The 20,987-nt window shown below is 35.0% G+C and overlaps 1 protein-coding gene across 1 annotated transcript in view; it reads left to right on the forward strand.

Moving 5' to 3' along the window:
* The window catches only part of UST (uronyl 2-sulfotransferase), a 402,158-nt gene that overhangs the window by 322,687 nt on the left and 58,484 nt on the right, over window positions 1–20,987 (forward strand). The window contains exons 6-7 of the mRNA XM_044671645.1: window positions 16,387–16,484; window positions 20,541–20,698. Coding sequence (XP_044527580.1) covers window positions 16,387–16,484; window positions 20,541–20,698 — 256 coding nt within the window. The remainder of the gene's footprint in view (window positions 1–16,386; window positions 16,485–20,540; window positions 20,699–20,987) is intronic.

The following is a 20,987-nucleotide window of genomic DNA, read 5'->3' on the forward strand; positions in this document are numbered from 1 at the left end:
TTTTTTTTCCTTTCCCATAAGTCCTTCAGGAGTGACCTGGCTTGTTGCATTGTGACTAGTAGCAAAGTCCATTACATTGAATTGTTCTACAATGTTTTATTTTCTGTGTACAATGTTCTCCTAGTTCTGCTCATTTCACTTTTCATCAGTTCATTGAGTTTCTGACAATTCATATAGAAATCCTCCAGATCATCAATCCGTATAGCATAATAGTATTCCATCACCATCATATACCACAATTTGTTCAGCCATTCCTGAATAGAGGGACATCCCTTCATTTTCCAGTTTTCTGCCACCACAAAGAGCTCAGCTATAAATATTTTTGTACAAGTATTTTTCTTTGTTATCTCTTTGGGGTACACATGTAATAGTAGTATTGCTGGGCCAAAGGGTATGCATTCTTTTAAAGCCCTTTGAGTATAATTCCAAATTGACTTCCAGAATGGCTGGATTAATTCACAACTCCACCAGCAATGCATTAGTGACCTAATTTTGCCACAAACATTCCAACATTTATTATTTTCCTTTACTGTCATATTGGTTAATCTGCTAGGTGTGAGGTGGTACCTCAGCATTGTTTTGATTTGCATTTCTCTAATTATGAGAGATTTAGAACACCTTTTTATGTGCTTGTTGATAATTTTGATTTCTTTATCTGAAAACTGCCTTTTCATGTCCCTTTACCATTTGTCATTTGAGGAATAGCTTGATTTTTTTGTACAATTGACTTAGCTTCTTATAAATTTAAGAAATTAGACATTTGTCAGGGGTTTTTGTTATAAAAAATTTTCCCAATTTTTTTAATTCCCTTCTAATTTTGGTTGCATTGGTTTTGTTTGTACAGAAACTTTTTAATTTAATATAATCAAAATTATTCATTTTACATTTTGTAGGGTTCTCTGTCTCCTGCTTGGTCTTAAATTCCTTCCTTTCCCATAGATCTGGCAGGTATAATATTCTATATTCAAATCATTTGTTTATGATTTCCCTCTTTATATTTAAGTCATTTACCCATTCTGAATTAATCTGGGTTTATGGTGTAAGATGATCTAAACCTAATTTCTCCCATACTTTTTTCTAATTCTCCCAGCAGTTTTTGTCAAAAAGTTGGTTCTTGGGAGAACTCTAAACTTTTAATAATGTTTTCAGTGAGAGAGGAATGACATTTAAAATCAATCAACAAGCATTTATATTAAGTGCTTACTATGTGCCAGGCACTGTGCTAAGAACTAGGGACATGAAATAAAAAGGGGAGAAATTCCATGCCTTCAAGGAGCTTATAGCCTATTTGAGGAAGATAAACATTAATATGTACATAGAAGAGATGGAAAGTAGACTTATAGGGGAAAGTACTAGCCCTGAGGGACTGGGAAAGGCCTCCTGGAGAAGATATGACTTAAAGGTAGGCAGAGATTCTAGATGTGAAGGTGAGAAAGGAGAGCATCCCAGGAAGGGGGATAGCCAGAGGAGTGTGGGGGGTATTCAGGGAAGACTAGAATCTCTTGAGTGAGGGCTTGCTGAGCCCTTTTCAGTACTGCTTGACCACCTTTGGTATCTACCATTCATCCAACTCTCACTGTTGATTAAAGAAGCTATAGCATGCACAGCAGCCTCATCCCAGCAAAAGCATCTCAGCAAATGGACTAAAATAGGTTGAGAGCAACCAATAGGTCCCGAACTCATCAGTGAGTTTGGGAGATGTCTATCACAAGTATGTGAAGATTTCTCCCAGTGGAGTGGGTGGATAAGAAAAATTTGTTCCAATATTCATAAAAGCAGTTGAAGAAGATGCTGTGGTGGGATTAGTACTTGTTCAGATATTAAAGCTGCCTAGATCATCTTCTGCATCATGGGCCATCCACCACTTGTTTGGACATCTATCTCACCACTGGACTTTCATGACTGGAAGAGAGAGGGAGGCTGATAACTTTGTGCAACTCTGCCTCACTTAAATCCAAAACAAATCATGCTCAGGTGCTCAAGTCAAGACATTACCCCATTATGTAATTGGTCCTCTTTAAAAACAAAGGATGAACAACATAGATGGGAGATGGAATGTTGTGTGTGAGGAAGAGTAAGTAGACCAGTATGGCTAAATGGCAAAGTACAATGTAAAGACTATTAAAGATTGGGAAAATGGGATTGTGATGACCTTTAAATGCCAGACAATTGACTCTTTTTTTGCTCCTAGAGAAAATGGGAAGCAAATTGATGTTTATAGAGTTGGGATGGGAGGAAAAAGGGATGTGATACAATCAGATGATCACATTAATAAAACCTCTTTGGCAGCTAAGTGGAGGATGAATTGAAATAGGGAGAGATTTGATGTGTGAGGTCCAAATAGAAGGCAGTTAAAATCATTCAAACAAACCATACATGAAAATCTCACCTTTACTAACCAGCCCCAACCTATGCTTCTTGAAGGAAGGAATTAAATGGAGAAGAACAGAAACTTAGTTCCTGAGAAGGTAGCATCTTCTCAAACTTGGCTTCTCACATGGCCAAGTTAGCATTCAAATTTAGGCAACAAGGAGATGCAATAGATAGAATTTTGGGAATCTCCAACACCCTTCCCCCACCAACTACATTGAGAACCACCATAAGAATACTCAGGTGCCAGGGCAAAGGCTGCAACCTACACAGAATACCTTGATAACAGGTTGGGAAGCCTAACTCCCTTCAGCCTCCCTTCACCTATACCTTCAGTTTCTGCTGCCAGCTGGGGAAGATGTAACCTCAGGGTTCATTAATACTCCATCAGCCAATCTCGTCGATCAGCAGAGTAGAGAAGAAGCCCCATCAGGACAGAATAGCCCAAAATCACAAATCCAGCAAATAACCAGAGGAGCAAGAATACAGCCAATGACAGGGGGCAAAGAAGGAAAAAATATGAGTAAAGAACAGAAAAAGAAAAAAATTACAGTTGACAGCTTCTCTCCAGGTAATGAACAAAGAACAAACGGAACAGAGGAGGACCAATGAACACTAAGCAAAACCACAGAAACTCCAGAAAATTGGACTCAGGCTTTGGAAGAATTCAAAACACAATTCAAAAAACAATTAAGAGAGGCTGAAGACAATTGGCAAAAGAACTTAAAAAGCAAAATAAGTCATCTGGAAACAGAGGCACATGAACTAAAACAAGAAAATAGTGTCTTGAAAGCCAGAATTGACCAGCTTAAAAATGAAGCTAAGAAAGTAAAAGATGACCTACAAAGAAAACAGACCAGAAGAAGGATGACCAAAAAGCTGGGGATGAAATTCAGTCTTTAAAAATTAGAATCCAACAACTAGAAGCAAATGACTTCACAAGGCAGCAAGAGTCTATAAAACAAAATCAAAAGAATAAAAAAATTGAGGAAAATATGAAGCCCCTAATTGATAAAACTATAGACCAGGAAAATAGATCCAGAAGAAACAATTTAAGAATTATTGGATTCCTGGAAAATCATGACAAAAAAAAAAGCCTAGACATTATTCTACAGTAAATGATTCAAGAAAACTGCCCCGGCTTTCTTGAACAAGAGGGAAAAGTGGAGATTGAAAGAATCCACAGATCACCTCCTCCATCTAATCCTCACTTGACAACACCCAGAAATTTTATAGCAAAATTCAAGAACTACCAGACCAAGGAAAATATACTCCAGTGTGCTAAGAAGAAACTATTCACATATCATGGAACCACATTTAGGATAACACAGGAAATGACTGCATCCACACTGAAGGACCAGAAGGCATGGAATATGATATTCTGAAAAGCAAAGGAAGTAGGTCTACCACCAAAAATTAACCACCCAGGAAAATTGACTATATTCTTGCAGGGGAAAGAATGGTCTTTTAATAAAATAGAATACTTCCAAGCATTCATAAAGAAAAGACCTAACTTAAACAGAAAATTTGATGCCCAAACATAGAAGTCAAGAGAATCACCAAAAGGTAATTAAGAAAGAGGAAAACAAACAAACAAAAAACTTTTTTTAAGGGACACAATAAGTTCAAATGATTTGTATTCCTATAAGAAAAGATGATATTTGGTAACTCCTAAAAACTGTTATTATCATAACGACAAAATCATCGACGTCATCAACAGTATCATCATCAACTAACATCAGCAACAACAACCTTGTCAACAATAGCATTATCAACATTATCATTACCAAAATCATCATCATCCACATCAACAACATCATTTTCAGCAACAACATCATCAACATCATCAACATTAAAATCAACATCAAATTAATCAGTATCATCATTAAAATCAACATCTAACTATCCATCTTTTCCTGGCCCAGGAAAGATTTTTGCTGGGTGTCCTAATGTAATAGCATACTATACAGAGTACTAAATGAGAGCCAAAAGACCTAAACTCTAGTCTTGAGTGCCACTATGTTTTCTTTGGGGGTAAAAAGAAAGCCTTTCTTTTTTTTTTCTTGGACTCTGTTACCTCATTTATGTATGAGTAAAGTTTACCTTGACTCTGCATTGAGTTAGTCACTTAAATCAAAGAATAAACCAGGTGTAACCAAGAAAATATAGAATGTTGAACCCGAAGTCAGGAAAACCTGAATTCAAATCCTATCAGAGAATTGCTGTATGAACCTCATTCCACATCTGTAAAATGGGAAAATAACAACACCTACTTCACAGGATTTTTGTGAAGATCAAATGAGATTACATATATAAATCATTTTGCAAACCTTAAAACATTATAGAAATGTTAGTTGTTATTATGAGTGCTGGACCTGGAGTCAGAACAGCCTAAGCTGAAATTCCATCTCAGGCACTCAATAGCAGTATAGCCCTGGGTAAGTCATTTAAGCACTTCGCTTGCACAATGCCTGGCATATAGGAGGCACTTAATAAATGCTTATTCCTTCTTTCTTTCCTTCCTTCCTTCCTTCCTTCCTTCCTTCCTTCCTTCCTTCCTTCCTTCCTACCTCCTTATTTAATCTTCCTTTACATTAGTTTCCTCATAGGTAAAATAAAGATAATATTAATATCTAGCTCCCAAGATTCTCCAGAGGATAAAATGAGATCGTATTTATAAAATACTTTGTAAACTTAGAACTCTCTATAAACATTAGCTATTATTATTATTATTAGTTTTTATTACTATTAAGCTCCTTGAGGGCATGGACCATTTCATAGTTTGTCATTGTATCCTCCATATCTAACAGTTCTTAGAAAAACAGTAGGGATTAAATAAATATTGGACTGAATTTTTTAAGGTCACTAGTGGCAGAGATATCTGTGACTCTGATAAATGTTATTATAGACCTGCTTTCTGTATTAGGGCAGCAGCTAATGAGAAATCAGGTTTACCTGTATTCTCCCTCTTTGGGAAACATATACGTTCATGTGCCCTTCACTGTAATAACCAATTTTAGTAGCCACAACTGTTCAGTGAACTTGGATTAATCAAGTAAATGAATTTGTTTCTTGCCCTGGACTAGTAGCTATCTATCTGTCTTTCTATCTATCCTGACTGTATCACTGCATACATGTGTGTATATATATATGTGTGTGTGTGTGTGTGTGTGTGTGTATAAATATATGCATATAAATGTATACACATTTATGTGTGTGTGCATTTATAGTATCTGGAACTTCAAGTACAGTCTATCCACTACATGTCACATCTTCTCACTTAAAAGTTCACACATAAAGCAATTTATAGATACATTTGTTTATCTTATCTTGAGCCTTAAAAAAAGAAATCATTGTGAAAGTCAATTTTTCTATAGCTTCATTTTTATAAAATCACAATGTTTAGAACTGGAAGTGACCATGGAGATCATTTAATTAAATCCCTTCTTTTTCAGATGATGAACCTGAGGTTCAGGGAAGACTGATCCTCATCACTTCCCTTTCTAAACATTCACTATTTTTGAAAGTGGAGACTTCTGCCCTAATTCAGGCTTGCTATAACTCTGCTACTCTCCATAATTTTTTGAAGATCATTGGCACACTGGTTAAGCAAAGCAAAACAGCTATTTTCCCCCATATTCAAGGAAGTCAAAAGATTTGAACCTATTTGGCTAAGTTTTTTTTTTTATTGTCTTGTGTATCAACTTCCTCTTTTTTTTGTTCTGATTTTTCCAGCCCTAACATCATTCTCCTAGATAGAAAAAACCCAAGTGAAATGAGAGTTGTACAAGTCTGCCTTCCATCTATTTTTTTAAACCCTAGAATTATATGAAGTAACATTTCCAAGGCAGAAGAGTGGTAAGGGCCAGGGAAAATTAAGGTTAAGCAACTTGCCCAGAGTCACACAGCTTGGAAGTTATCTGAGGCGAGACTTGAACACAGGACTTTCTATCTCTAGGCCTGTCTATGCACTGAGTTACCTAACTGCCCCCCTTTCATCTATTATTAAAGATTTCTCATCCTGATTGAGTAAGGTTCCTATACTTTCACTACTATGAAGCCAGCATTCTAGCTCCTAACTTTATGCTTTAGCTCAGGTTTTGAAAGTTACTAAGGAAAATTTGTTTCATGGCGGTTCAGGGACTTACCCCCAAAGCAAATAAGAAATAGGCTTATGACTCAGTTCCAGAATTTCTGACTTCAAATCCAGTCTATCCATTATATGACACATCCTCTTACTTAAAAGCTCATGCCTGGAAAATGTACTCACTCCTCAACTCAGCATCCTTAGCTTCCTTCAGTGTTTTCCTTCACAGTGTCTTTCCTGATCCCCTGTGGGTGTTCCTTCTGTCCTGTGTTCACTTATCTATTTAACATGTCATATCTATTAGTAGAATCTAAACTCATTGAGGGCAGAGAAATTCTTCTTTGAAAAAATTGTAAACCTGTTACTTAATATAGTGCCTTACACATAACATATACATAATAAACATTTATTTTTGAATTAAAACCATAGAACTCTAAACTATTAAAACTGATCTTCCTAAAGCTCAGATCTGACCACCGAATTTCCTTCTCAAAATGTTCCAGTTGCTCCCTGTTGCCTCTCTATACTTACATTTTGTATTTAAAGCCTTCCACAATATTGATCAATCCATTCTTCCAGATTTATTACACATTATTCTCCTCAAAACACTATGTTCAATCAAAACTAGACCTCTTGCTGGTTTTACACACAATATTCCTTTTCCCATCCATCTTTGTGATTTTCCATAGGATGTTTCACATCCCAGAAATGTATTCCCTCCTTATCTCCACCTCCTAAAATCCCTAGCTTTCTTCAGAGTTCATCTCCTGAGCCTCCTTTGGTCTTTCCTCGATCCCTTTCCTACCCACTCAGGTAACTAGTCTGCTCCCAGATTTAATTGAATTTAATTATAATTTGCATTTGTAAAAATTGCATTTACTTAAATGTGTATGTATTACACACACACACACACACACACACACACACATACACACACACACACACACACACACACACACGGTAGAATGTATGCTCCTTGACATCAAGGATTCTTGGTTTGGGTTTTTTTTTTTTTAAGGCCAGTGATTATTTTAGGGGAATTAGGGATTTGTTTTTCTATGCATCCCTAGCATCTAAAACAGTGCCTAGCACATAGTAGATGCTTAATAAATACTTGTTGAATTAATGAATGAATGAGATATATAATCCAACCACCTATTTTACAGATCAAGAATTTGAGGCTCAAAGAGCAGCTTGCCTAAGGTCATGCTTCACAGAATCAGGATTCAAACCCAGATCTTCTAACTCTATACTGTGCCGTTTCTCCTTGTTTTAAATCTCATGCCTAGAGAAAGAGTAGATTCTTTCTGGCAAATGGAATGAAAGCCCATGGGGTCTGGCTGCTACCGCAAGGTGACAGCCAATTTGATGCATTTAAAAACATTCTGCTGGCATTTAAAACCCATGTTTAAAGTGGTCAGGAGGGCGTTCCAAGGTTTCTCCGTTGAGCTCAGTGAGATTTTATTTGGCTGTCAGTGATAAATGCTGTACTGTACTTCGGCACTGACTGCAGCCCTGTGGGAATGGCGACCTGAACAACAAGGCTACCTGGGCTCACATACTGCTTTTCCACATTATTTTATTTCATTTCCTTTTTAAAACTATATTTATCGTTAAAATCATTTATTTAGTCTGCCACGTCCTATGTTACCCTCGTATACAGACATTTACTTCAGATGTGACTCCCTGACTTCTTTAGGAGATAAATCCTTTGAGCAAAATGGTCTTTGGGATTAGGACTATGGCTGATGACTTGGTGTATTGATGAGAGGAAATTGTCATGGGTGGGTTTGTTGCAGAATTTGTACAAGAAAGGGAAATAAAAGCCCCATGAAGACAGACGTTTAGACCACAAGAAAGAAAACATGGTGAATATTTATAAACTTTTTGAAATATTAAAATGTTGAATCAATATTTGGCCAGGAACATAAGAACTCACAAAGAAATGAAGTCATCTTGAATAAAGCCCTCTGAAATCAGAGAGCTTTTGTGATTTCATGTCTCTTTCTCAGTTTCTTCATCTATAAATTTGTAATGATGCCTGTCCTCAGAAAGCTAGGGGAATTAGCCTTTATCTCTTAGCCAAGTTACTCATATGAGAATTTTGTTATTGCTTTTATTCAGCTCCCTATTTTCCAGGTCCTTTGTGGTTTATTTGAAGTCACAACTCCTATGTATCTGATTACAGCTTAGTTTAAGAGAACAATTGATCGTTCCATGGATCCATATACTCTCCAATTTTGCAATATGTGCATAGTTAGCACCAAAAGAGGCCTTTATAGCAACATCCTCCTCTTTGCTAAACATGGATTTAGAAAAATACTTTGCCTTTTGATCTTCAACACCCATTTTTAATTAAAAAGAAAAAACTAAATAAACTCTACCTGAAATACCTTATAGAGAGAGGCTATTGTTTTCCTCAGTTGAGGACAGTATTTTTTTTTTTTTACATTTTTAAACATTACTTTGGATCATGTTTAAAACTTCCTTCTGCAAGATAGGCTTGGGTGAAGATTGTACTTAGTACCCTGAAATCTGGAAAATTAAAATATATAAACTGATGATACGAACATAAATACATGTAAAATAATACAGACAGGAATATGAATTTAGATAGTGAGGGGGTAGAATGCTAGAGTTTGAATGAAGAAGATGAGAGTTCAAATTCCATCTCAAAAACCTAGTAGTTGTCTGACTGTACAAGTCACTTAACCTTTTTTATTCTCAGTTTACTCATCTGTAAAATGGGAATGATAATAGCACCTACCTTACTTGCTATGAGGATTAAAGATGATATGTATAAAGCATTTCACACCTTAAAGTGCTATCTAAATTCTAGTTATTATTTATCATTATTACTTAGAGGTCACTTATTTTCATTTAGTTGACTGCAACAAAATCTAGAAATTGGTAGTTGTAAAGACAAAGAGTAGATCATAGATTTAATATTAGAAATTATGTTAGAGGTCATCTAGTCTAAATTCTACATTTTACAGGTGAGGAGATGAAAGGGTAGAAAAGTTCAGTGACTAGAACAAGATAACAAGTTGGTAAAACCCAAAGAAGGATTGTCAGAATTGTTGAATAGTACATATAATAGGAATTCAAAATATTTTTTTCAAAATGAATGAAAGAGTAATAATAACGACAGCTTATATTTAGATAGTTTTATGTTAACTGATTTCACCAGATTCAGGCTAGCTAATAATGCATATTGACTTGACTAGTTTCAAGATCATCAGCATCAAAAAAGATTCATGCCAACTAAATTAAGCAGCACCTCCTCTTGACTAACTCTCCCAACTGGTATTGGACTAGTAAATTGGACTCCTGGGATGGTAGCTGACTACTTCATTCTGGAATTTAAAGGTAAATCCCAGAAATTGTAATGGGTGCATCTGATGTTGTTCCTCCAATAATGATAAGCTTTTCCAAAGGAATATTTGTATAAGATTTTATCTAAGTTTTCTCTGTTTTATTTCTTTAACATATATAAAAAGATATAGTGAAGAAAAAAGTGGGAAAATATCCCCCTCAAACTGAGGGTGCATTCTCCCTGGGGTGAAGAAAAAATAAGTGCTCACTTAAAAAATTAATTTAAAAACGTAAAGGCTAAAAAAAGATCCTATGGCTAAGAGGGAAGAGATTTTCATAAAGCGGTGTTCCTATTGCTGGACAGTCTCCCAAGCCCAGAGTAGAGTGCTGATAGCTTTGTTGATGTGGGCAATACCTCCTCTCTCAATGCCCTCACAAACTTGACTTCTTGTGTACTCAGCTACAGTTGCTGAGTAGTAGTTGCTTCTAGTGGTTTATGATAAAACACCATTAGTTAATTGATTATATATAAACATGTACTTATTTATATATGCATCTATTCATATTTGTATATTTATTATATGTGTGTATATATTTACACATATAAATGTTGTATGTTTTGTAAAATCTCCAAGTTGTTTATACACCTAGAAATTGGATCATTTGTTAGCTTGAGAGCAAGAATTATTTTCCTCTTTTATTTGTATCCCTAAAACCTAAGGCAATGCCTGATATGTAGGCAGCATTTAATCAGTGTTTGATTTATTGGTTAATTGTCTGTGTCTTGGGCAGATAGGCAGATAGCAGATTTCCTAGATCTTTCCTAAGATATTTTTATTTAAATCATGAGAGGGTAATGAAAAGAAAAAAAAGTAAAAAAAAATAACTAGCTTCAGGCATGCCAATTCAGTTAAACTAAACTGGGCTATACACACACACAGGCACACACATACACACATATATGTGTATATATATATATATATATATAACATATTAGTATATATTTTATATCTTACATTTACATAGAGGGAGATTTACGCATATAGATATCATCTATATCTATCCATCCATTCATCCAACCATCCATCCAACCATCTATCTATCTATCTATCATCTGATCAAAATTGGCAAGCAATATGAGCTTATTTCTCCATCAGAGTTAAAATGAAAATGACCCCTGCTAGCTTAAGAAATTGTCTCTTCCTACATCTGATGTAACCATATTAAATGGAAAAACTATAGGAATTAAAGTTCTAATGGCAAAACCCAGTTCAGTTGACCATTTCTGCCTTTATTGCTCGCTCTTTTACACTTCACTGCATTCTATTACTTATGTTCTTTAGACTAGGAAGATTGGTTACCAAATCAGGTTAAAATCCTATTTGAATTAAAAAAAAACTCAAGATAGAGTGTTACATTATTTCATGAACATAGCAGCTGCTAAGAGGTATTTTTTGTCCTGCTTTTTGCATACTGCTCATTTTTCTACCAAATTGTACTGTCAACTTGACTTAGCATTCCTAGCACGTTCTTTATTTCCATTTTTCTCTTCCTTCCCTAGATCCTTCATGCTTTAACTGAAGTAATGGGCCTTACTATAAAACCACATTAGAGCTGCCAGTAACCATGCTAACAAAATGTGTTAAACGAAAATGAGTTGCAGACACAAGATGCAAGGAAAGGAGGTATTTTGTTATGATATGGATTGCAGAAGAGAGACTCAGGAAAGAAATGCAGAATATGAATTGATCATCAGAGAAGAATTAACATTTATTGATAATTTGAGATATTAAAATCAGTCAACAAACATTTATTAAGCACCTGGTATGTGCCACATAGTGGTATTTTCCCAGCTCTTCTCTAAGATAAGGCCGTGTGGTAGACCCTGGGGACACAAACAAAAGAAAAATGAAAGAATCTCTAGTTCCAAGGATCTTACATTCTAGCAGATGTGAAAACAATAATGTATATTAAGTTTACACAGAATAAATACAAATAGATACAAGATAGCTATATTCACAAGAATTTGAAAGGGAGGTATCAAAAGTTGAATTTCAAATTCCCAAGAATTTGAAAGTTGAGGTTGTCAGGAAAGATAGATGATGCTTCAGGTGTACATTGAAGGAAGGAGTACCTTCCAGGGATAGAGGTGGGCAGTACCAAGGCATGATATAGGAGATAGAAAGTTATGTGTGAGAAATGGAAAAAAGGCTACTTTGGTTGAACTGTAGAGTGTAAAGCGGGGAACAATATACATAGGTAGATTGAGAAAAGGTTGCAAAGAACTTTAAAAACTAGATAGAGAAAATTATATTTAATTCTATAAGTAATAAGGAGATAGCTAGGTAGCACAGGGGATAGAGCCCCAGACCTCAAGTTGGGAGGACTTGGGTACAAATATGGTATCAGACACTTGCTAGCTGTTCAACCAGTCCCACTTCTGCCACTAATTAGCCAAATCACCTTGGTCAAGTCACATAACCTTTTTGTGCCTATTAACACATGGATTGTACTAGATAGTCTCTAAGCTCCTCTCTTGTTCTCTTGTTTAGATTTCGTTTGATTCTTTTTAAATTTAGTCAATTAATCCCAGTTACCTAACTCTTGCCACTTTTGTCTTAGAATGAATACTAAACAGAAAGTAAGGATTTTTTTTTAAAAAGGGCAATAGGAAACCACTAGAGTTCATTGAGTAAGGGAGTAATATGGTCAAGTATTTGCTTCAGGAGAATTGCTTTAGTAGTTGGAAGATGTGCTAAAGAGAAGAGAGATTGTAGTCAAAGATATCAATAAGGAAGAAGTATTTATTAACCTACAATATGCCAGGTTCTGTTATGCACTGTAAAAATATTATCTCCTTTTAGAAACCATTCTAGGCAAAAGGTAATCAGGGTCTGAATTAAAGTGGAAGTTATATAACAGAATTGGCCTAATGGTAAAAGAGGTACAAAAATTCACTAAAGAAAAGAACTTAAAAAGCAGAATTGACTAAATAGAAAAATATATGAAAGATCCCTGAAGAAAATAATTCTTTAAAATTTAAAATTAAACAAGTGGAAGCTAATGACTCCAGGAGACTATAAGAAACAATAAAACAAAATCCATAGAATTAAAAAAAAGAGGAGGATGTGAAATATCTCATCAGAAGAACACCTGATCTGGAAATAGATGAAGAAGAAAATGGTCCCTTCCCTCAACGTTTATAATCTAATTAAGATGACAAAAGCTAAACATGAAACATTTTGAGATAAGTTGTAAGTAATATTTCAAAAGTACAGTGCATATCAATATTCAGTTTCTCGTAGGCTAGACTTCTATCTCTTTCATCCTTCCAGTACAGGATAGTAAAAAGCAAGTGAAAGAAATATCTGAGATGGAAAATTATGGGTGGTGAACATTGAATATACCATCAGGCACAGTATATGTCTTCATTTGCTCAACTGATTATTTTTTCTTTCTTTTTTAATCTTTATTACAAAAGATGGCTTAATGAAAAAAAGGAGGAAGAAATGAAGATGACATAAAAGTAAAATAACATTTTAAAATAAGTGTTTGAAAAAATTCACAAATTTAAATTTAAAAAGGAAGAAAGAAAGAAAGGAGGGGAGAAAAGACCATAAGTAACAAATATGGGTCACAAAATACTTGTACTTTCTCAATGAAATCACCCTTGCTTGATAGCCCACATAAAAGTATACAAAAAAGAGTGTACCAAAGGAAACACACTACTAAGTATGAGAAGACATTTTAATAGCAGAAGTTGAAAACAAAACTTCAAAAAGCATATTACTTCTTATGTTTGATGTTATATTTTTCATCTTCAAACTCTGGAAGCATTCTGTATAAGATACAGCCACCTTCTAGACCTTAGTACCATTTGGGGATGCCACTGCACAATACAAAAATTGATCTATAAAATGTTGACTCCAATCCATCAAGAAAAATTATTTGTTTTCTATGTATTGTATCTACAAAACTGGAGAGCTTAAACATGGATTGAAGATGCGAAGCAGGAAATTTAGTCTCACAATAAAAAATAAAAACAAAATCTCCTACATATTATTAGAGCTATTCAAAAGTGCAATGGACTTTTTTCCAAAGGCAGTGGACTCCTACTTCCCCTCCTTGAAGATCTTAAAGCAAAGTCAGAATTCTTGTCAGATGTAGCAGTAGGGATTCCATTAGAATGCGAGCTAGACTAAATAGCTACCGAACTCCCTCCCAATACTCAGATTCTGTGAAAATACATTTAGGACAGTTTCTACCAAAAAATATTAAAATTTTTTTCAAAGGAGTAAAAATGATATAAGGCAAGACCCATAGGAAAGAATTAGCAAATCTTAAGTGGATGGTAACCAGATTGTCTTGACCTCAACAGCAGGAATTATAGAGGAGAGTAAATATGTAGAGGGTAAAGCTTTCAAAGAATTGACTGTTACAAAGGTAAAGAAACAATCTAAGCCTGAAAGTGTTCTCTGCTGGGAAAGTATAATAATGCATTACCATTTAGAAAGTGTTAAATGAAAGAAATAGTTTGATAAGCACAAAAAAATAAAGACATTATCAAGATGAAATAACTAACACTGTATTCAACCACTCAAATCAGGTGAAACTAGGACATTAACAATAGAAAATGTAGAGCTTGACAGGCTTAGATTACCTACCTAATTATCTGAGTTCAGATCAAAAGTTTTCCCATTTGGGGAGCTATAATATTGCTCACTGCTTTGAGTTCTTCCCATGAGAGCCAAATCAGTGAATGCCCAGATTGCTTGTCCGTCTGTAAATTCCCTAAGGTGTTCTCATCTTTCAGCTTTGAGTGGTGCCAATTAATACTCAAGAAATTTGTAACTAAATATGTCATTATAACATATATTCTTCAACTTGATCCTTCAATTAAATCATCATTTACTTATATGTAATAACATCACCTAGGATTGATTGTGTTGAAGACTCTTTGGTTTTGCAATGCTATAGAGATTAAAGGATTTAAAAGAAACTCTTTGAACTTATCCCTTTGATGGATAGGCTAATATAGATGAAAGGGGGATTTTAAAAAATGTCAATACAATTTTTAACTAAGAAATTTGAATATGTTGCTTTTTCCTCAAATGGAGCTTGAAAGTTTGTTTTGAAGTTCTAATAAAGTGGCAGAAACTTTTCCCATTCCCACTCTCATATCGGTCCATTCCTTTGGTAAATATGAATTGTATGTCTGCTGTGTATTTGTGCCAAGTATTGGTCTGGGTGCAAAGGGGAATAAAAAGATTTTATACTTTAGTTCTGCTGAAGAATTGACTAAAATGTCCATACTTTTTGATTCAGAGATTTCATTGAGGCATTTGTCCCAAGGAGATCAAAAATAGATATATCTCACAGACAGCAAAATATTCATAGAATTTTTTTGTGACAGCAAATAATTTAAATCAAAGTAGATTCTCATCATCCCTCTGTCATGAAGTAGACAATTTTCTTCTTTATTAGTCAGCCCCCTGGAATTATGGTTAATCTTTTTTGTTGGTCAGAGTTCTTACATCTTTGAGAACTGTTCATTTTTACAATGTTGATGCTCCATAATAAATTCTTCTTTTGGTCGTATTCATGTCACTCTGTATCAATTCATATAAGTCTCATCTCTTTGAAACCTTTTTTTAAAAAATGTCTTACAGAACAATACTATTCTGGCATATTCTCATGCCACAATTTAATCAATTGTCTTCCGTTTGGTATAAACACTTTTTCAAATAGAAAAAATGATGAGGGCTGCTGTGTGACTCAGTAGATAAAGAGTCAGGCCTGAAGGTGGGTGGTCATGGGTTCAAACCTGGTCTCAGATATTTCCTTGCTATGTGATGTTGGGAAAGTCACTTAACTCTTGTTGCCTACGCTTTATCACTCTTCTGCCTTGAAACCAATACTTAGTATTGATCTTAAGACAGGAGAATTTTATTTTTAATTTGTATGGGGCATAGGGAGAAGTATAAAACTGCCTTCATATTGCATACAATATAGAAATGTCTTGCTGAGTCATTTCGGTCATGTCCAACTCTTCATGACCCCATTTGGGTTTTTCTTGGCAGAGATACTAGAGTGGTTTGTCATTTCCTTCTCCAAACTCATTTTGAAGATGAGGAAACTGAAGCAAACAGGGTTAGGTGACTTGCCCAGGAGCACACGACTAGTAAATATCTGAAGCTAGACTTGAACTCATGAAGATGAGTCTTACTGATTTCAAGTCTAGTGCTCTATCCACTGTACCACCTAACTGCTTCATGAAGTAATGAATGCCCCACTGTATTTCCATCTTCACCTTGGAAATGTACAAAATTTACTCCTATGACAAATATCCAGGTACCCTCCAGAATAGCTGAATGATTGGGGTACAGATACAAACATATACTTGCTTGAACCTAAGCAGTAAGACAGGAAATTATGATGAAAAAGGAATACTAAACATTATTCCATCAAATCCATGAATTCTATGTGTTCTCTCAATTGTCCTTGTGCAAACTTCCCAGCTTAATTGATTTGCATCTTACTGTACTTAAAATCACATGGAATATGGCAAAATGATCCAGAGGCTAGATTTTAATCAGCTATGTTTTCTTTCTTAGGATATTAATGAGTGCATTCTTGAAAACTATCCTGAATGTTCCAACCCAAGATTATTTTATATCATACCATATTTCTGTGGACAACATCCAAGATGCAGGTAAAGATCTAGCTATATTGGGGATGGGTGTATGTTTGTATGACATGACAATACAACATATATGGCACTGAAAGTATACTAACCTGAGACCTTGCATTAATCAGTTTCATCCATGGCACCCCAGATTTCAAATTAATATTAAGGTTTAAACACTAAAGGATAGACTAGACTAGAGCATAGGAACAAAGTCTGTGATTTAATTCATATAGAGTTCTCCCAGGTGAAGCAGCTAAATCTGCAATACAAATCAACACATTCTATACAACTTAGAGTCTTAGGATTTGCCTTTATCATTGGTATAACAAGTAGCTTCTGGGCCACATATTGACTTTAAAAAAAACCAAATTAAAATTATTCATGTTACATTGTATTTTTACTTAATTTGCTAATTTTTCTAAATTAATTAAATTAACTAAATTAATTAAAATATTTGAATTTTCATCAAACTTCAGGAATTTTGTGGGCTACCCCACTTGCCAAAAGTTTGATACTAACTAGATCATTTTTGATACTGGTCTGATGGCTAGATGACCAACAGGTTAAATGAATTGCCAGGTAACATTTTTACCTTTATAAGATTCTAAATCAATTATTTTAATCCACAAGTATTTGTAGATCATAAAAATTTAGGGGTATCAGGAATCTTAGAGGTCACCTAGCCCAGTTCCCTCATTTTATAGTTAAGGAAACTGAGATTCAAGAAATTATAGGTGACTTATCCAGTGTCACACAGGTTGAAAATTGTAAAGTCCGGATTTGATTCTAGGTCCTCTGATTCCAAATCTGGTACTTCTTCTACTATATCATGTTACCTTCCTAAAGTTCATAACTTTCTCCCCATTTACTTGCTTCTCTAAAGAAATCCCATTCTTATCCATTCTTTTCTGGATTTTCACATTTAAAATTTTAATTTTAAAAAGTTAAATTAGAAAATTTAATTACATTTAAAAAAACAAAAAATTTAAATGATCTATTTTGAAATATAATATTTTGTTTGCCTATTTGTTCATCTTTAGCACTGAACAAGACTGGCTCAGAATATGATACTTTTGAGTCACTTACTGTATGAAAGGAACCATGCTAGAAGCCATAGAGGATATAATAAGAAAGATAAATGCTTGCCTTTAAAAATGTTACTTTTCAGACCCAGGCATATGGCTACAGCCAAGGAGACTGGCATTCACCTGACATGCTGCTACCCCAAAAAGGGCCCCATTTCTGGCTGATGTGTTCCTTAAGACAAACTGTCCATCACTAATGCTTTCTGTTTCTCTTCCTCTATGATGTGTTCTTGACCTTCCTCTTTACACACTTCCCCCCACCTTTGCATCTTTTTATTTTCAGATTTAGTTCACTACTTAATACCTAGTTTTTGTAAACTCTTGGCTTTGATCTTGGCCTCATTCTCCACTTCTCTGCCTGATTTTCTCCAGTCTTGGACCATGCCTTCCTTCCTTTCCAAACTCATCAATTGTTGCTAATTTCAACATACATTGACCCCAAAATACCCATCACTTCTGCACTGCCTTTAACTTGATAGAAGACAAGCCCAACAATTTTATTTAACACACAAAACAAAAATAACTCCTCCACCCTATAGCTTAGACAGTGAAAGCTGTTTTCTACTCTCTTGGCTTGTCTTTGAGCCTCTGGAACTGCAGTCCCAGAACACTGAGCTCCACTAATAGTTGGGCCAGACCACAAAAGAACTGGCTACACTCTGGGGATCCCTGGAGACCTTGCAGGAAGTGAAAAAATGAGACAAGCAGGGCAAGAGACCACACTGCATGATGCCAGCCCCTTAACAAGAACTGGAGATAGGACACACCTGCCTGGATTTTTGGAAAATTTATTGATTAGTAGAGAAGTCCACCAACCAATTATACTCATTTAAAATTTTTTTTTATTTTCAACGTATTTACAAATTTTTGGACCTTCATAAGATTCTGTCTCTGGTTAAGTCACAAATTTTTTATAGTTTTTAAAGTCTTTTTATGCATTGGAGATTCTATGCACTTTGGGGAAAGCCAGCATGACTCAAACCTACTGTAATAGGTTACAACACAATTGTCACCTGCCACCACATTTTGATGGTAAGGAGATCTGAACCTGAAGAGAAAACAAGAAATGACATAAAAATTGTGTGCCTTGGTTTGGGGGGTGGGGGGAGGATCTTCCCACCAAAACAGCCTTAAAATCTGGGGAGAGAATCTATAAGGAAAGAGTGTCCAAACCCACAACAAGGAGGTTGCATCTAAGGGAAGGAGAGACATGGCTGGTCCATTTGTATCTAAAGGAATGCTATCTCTTGCTAAAAACAAATCATTATTTGCCAGTGTTCCATTTTCTTCTCTTTACATGGTATTAATTTTTCCTAATTCCATTTCTTTTCTCATTTCCTTATTGCTCCCCATTTCTTTGGCTCTTAATTAAAGATGTCTTTGAAGTAAGGACTCTGATTTCTCTAAGGATTGAGTCATTTTCTTTCTTGGTATTCAGTGTCAGCTCCTTGAAAGTAAAATGTGTCTTGCCTTTGTGTTTATATTCCAAATTCCTAACACAATGCCTGGTACTTAGCACCATACCCTACTACCATAGCCATAAGTAAATGATTGTTGAGTGACTGACTGATTCCACAGGGTAATCCCGGATTTCAGGTCAGTGTTTTTAGCTTGCATAGTAGGATAATGGACTCAAGAAACCATAAGAATAAAAAGATTGAGATATATATATAACCTAGTGGAATTGCTCATTGGCTACGTGAGGGAAGAGGGGAAGGAAAGAATATTAAATATGTAACCATGGGAAAATGTTACTAATTAATTTTTTGAAAGTATAAATAAAAACCTTCAAAAAAGAATAAAAAGGTTGAGATCTTTATTTATGACTATAAAGAACACCCCTAAAGTCTTAGTTCAGTTTAAAATTGAATAGCTTAAAACTGCTCTAAGACTTTTGTGACATCCTATATTACTATAGTTTTTAATGCCAGTTATGATTTTCCATGATTAGAAAAAAGTAATATTTTATATTTTATAGTTAGAGGGGACTTCATAAACCAGTGATGGGCAAACTTTTTAAAGAGGGGGCCAAAGGAAAGGAAATACTCATCTGTCAGTGTGTTTCTGAGGCAACTCTTTGGAAGTTTCATTGTATTGTATCCTACTCATTGTATTCGTCAGATTAGGAATAATGTCCCAAGGCCAGATAAAACATTTCAGGGGGCCACATCTGGCCCAAGGGCCATAGTTTGCCCATCACTGTCATAGACCATCCAGGACAAGTTCTTTATTTAATAGATGAAGAAACTGAGGTCCATGGAGAAGTAACTTCCCAAGGTCACACAGGTAGCATCAGAGGCAGGATTTAAACCCACATCTTCCCATTCCAGAGCTGTTGCTCATTTCACTATAACATGTGACCCCAAAAGTGTTTGACCTCATTTCTAGAATTATATTATGATTTCCTAATTTGACTAGATGTGCTTTTCATTAACACAGGCACAATTTGTTAGTGTCACTAGTTACTTAAACCATTTTTTCCTTAATTAGATCAGTTAAGACTTTTGTTGTTGGTTTTTTTTTAATTCTCTTATTTGGATAACCAATTATAGTAATGATGCACATGGAAAAAAACAATAATAAAACAATCGATATTGAATGCTATAAAATTCTATTGAACCATCTTGGTGCCAAAAAAGATATATAAAAGGCACAGTCCCACCCCCTTCTTTACAGAATGAAAGAATATGTCTAATGAATCCTGTATATCTCAGATTTTTCCAGTATGTTTGATTAATTTTGCTGAATTCTTTTTTTCCTCTTTATTATTTGTTATAAAGGGTGTATTTCTGAAATGGGAAGGGTGAAGGCTATATTGGAAAATGCAGTTGATATAAAAACCAAAATTTTTAAACAAGAAAACAGAGAAACTTGGGGGAAATATTAGTCATGCCTATCTGTGTATAGAGGTAAAACTAAAATTAATTTTGGAATTCTGTTTCTGCATTCCTAGCCAGAATCTTTTTACTTAAAATTAATGTCTCTCTTCACAAAGGGAGCCTGGTGAATGGGCCCTTGAAAGAGCAAAGCTGAATGTGAATGAACATTTCCTGCTTGTGGGAATCCTCGAAGAGCTGGAAGATGTACTGCTTTTACTGGAAAGATTTTTACCTCATTACTTTAAGGATGTGCTCAGTATCTACAAAAACCCAGGTGAGGTTCTTTGGATGAATTTTCACTTCAGACAGGCAATTGTCAGAAAGTGTCTGGGGACAAAAGATCATTGAGAAGATCTTGAAGTCATGACAAGAAATAGTTTGTTCCATTAATAAAAGAAATTTCTTCAAGCTTGAGCAGGAAACCAAGAAACCAAATTCAGGTTTCAGGTTTAAATAGATACTTAATTTATCTTAAGCTCTTTATTTTTGTTTCTTTTATTTCTCAAATGGGTTTTAGTAAAAACACAATTGGCCTACATCTTAAAAATGCTGGGGGGGGGGGG

The sequence above is a fragment of the Gracilinanus agilis genome, chromosome 4 (genome assembly GCF_016433145.1).
Source record: "Gracilinanus agilis isolate LMUSP501 chromosome 4, AgileGrace, whole genome shotgun sequence".
Lineage (NCBI taxonomy): Eukaryota > Metazoa > Chordata > Mammalia > Didelphimorphia > Didelphidae > Gracilinanus > Gracilinanus agilis.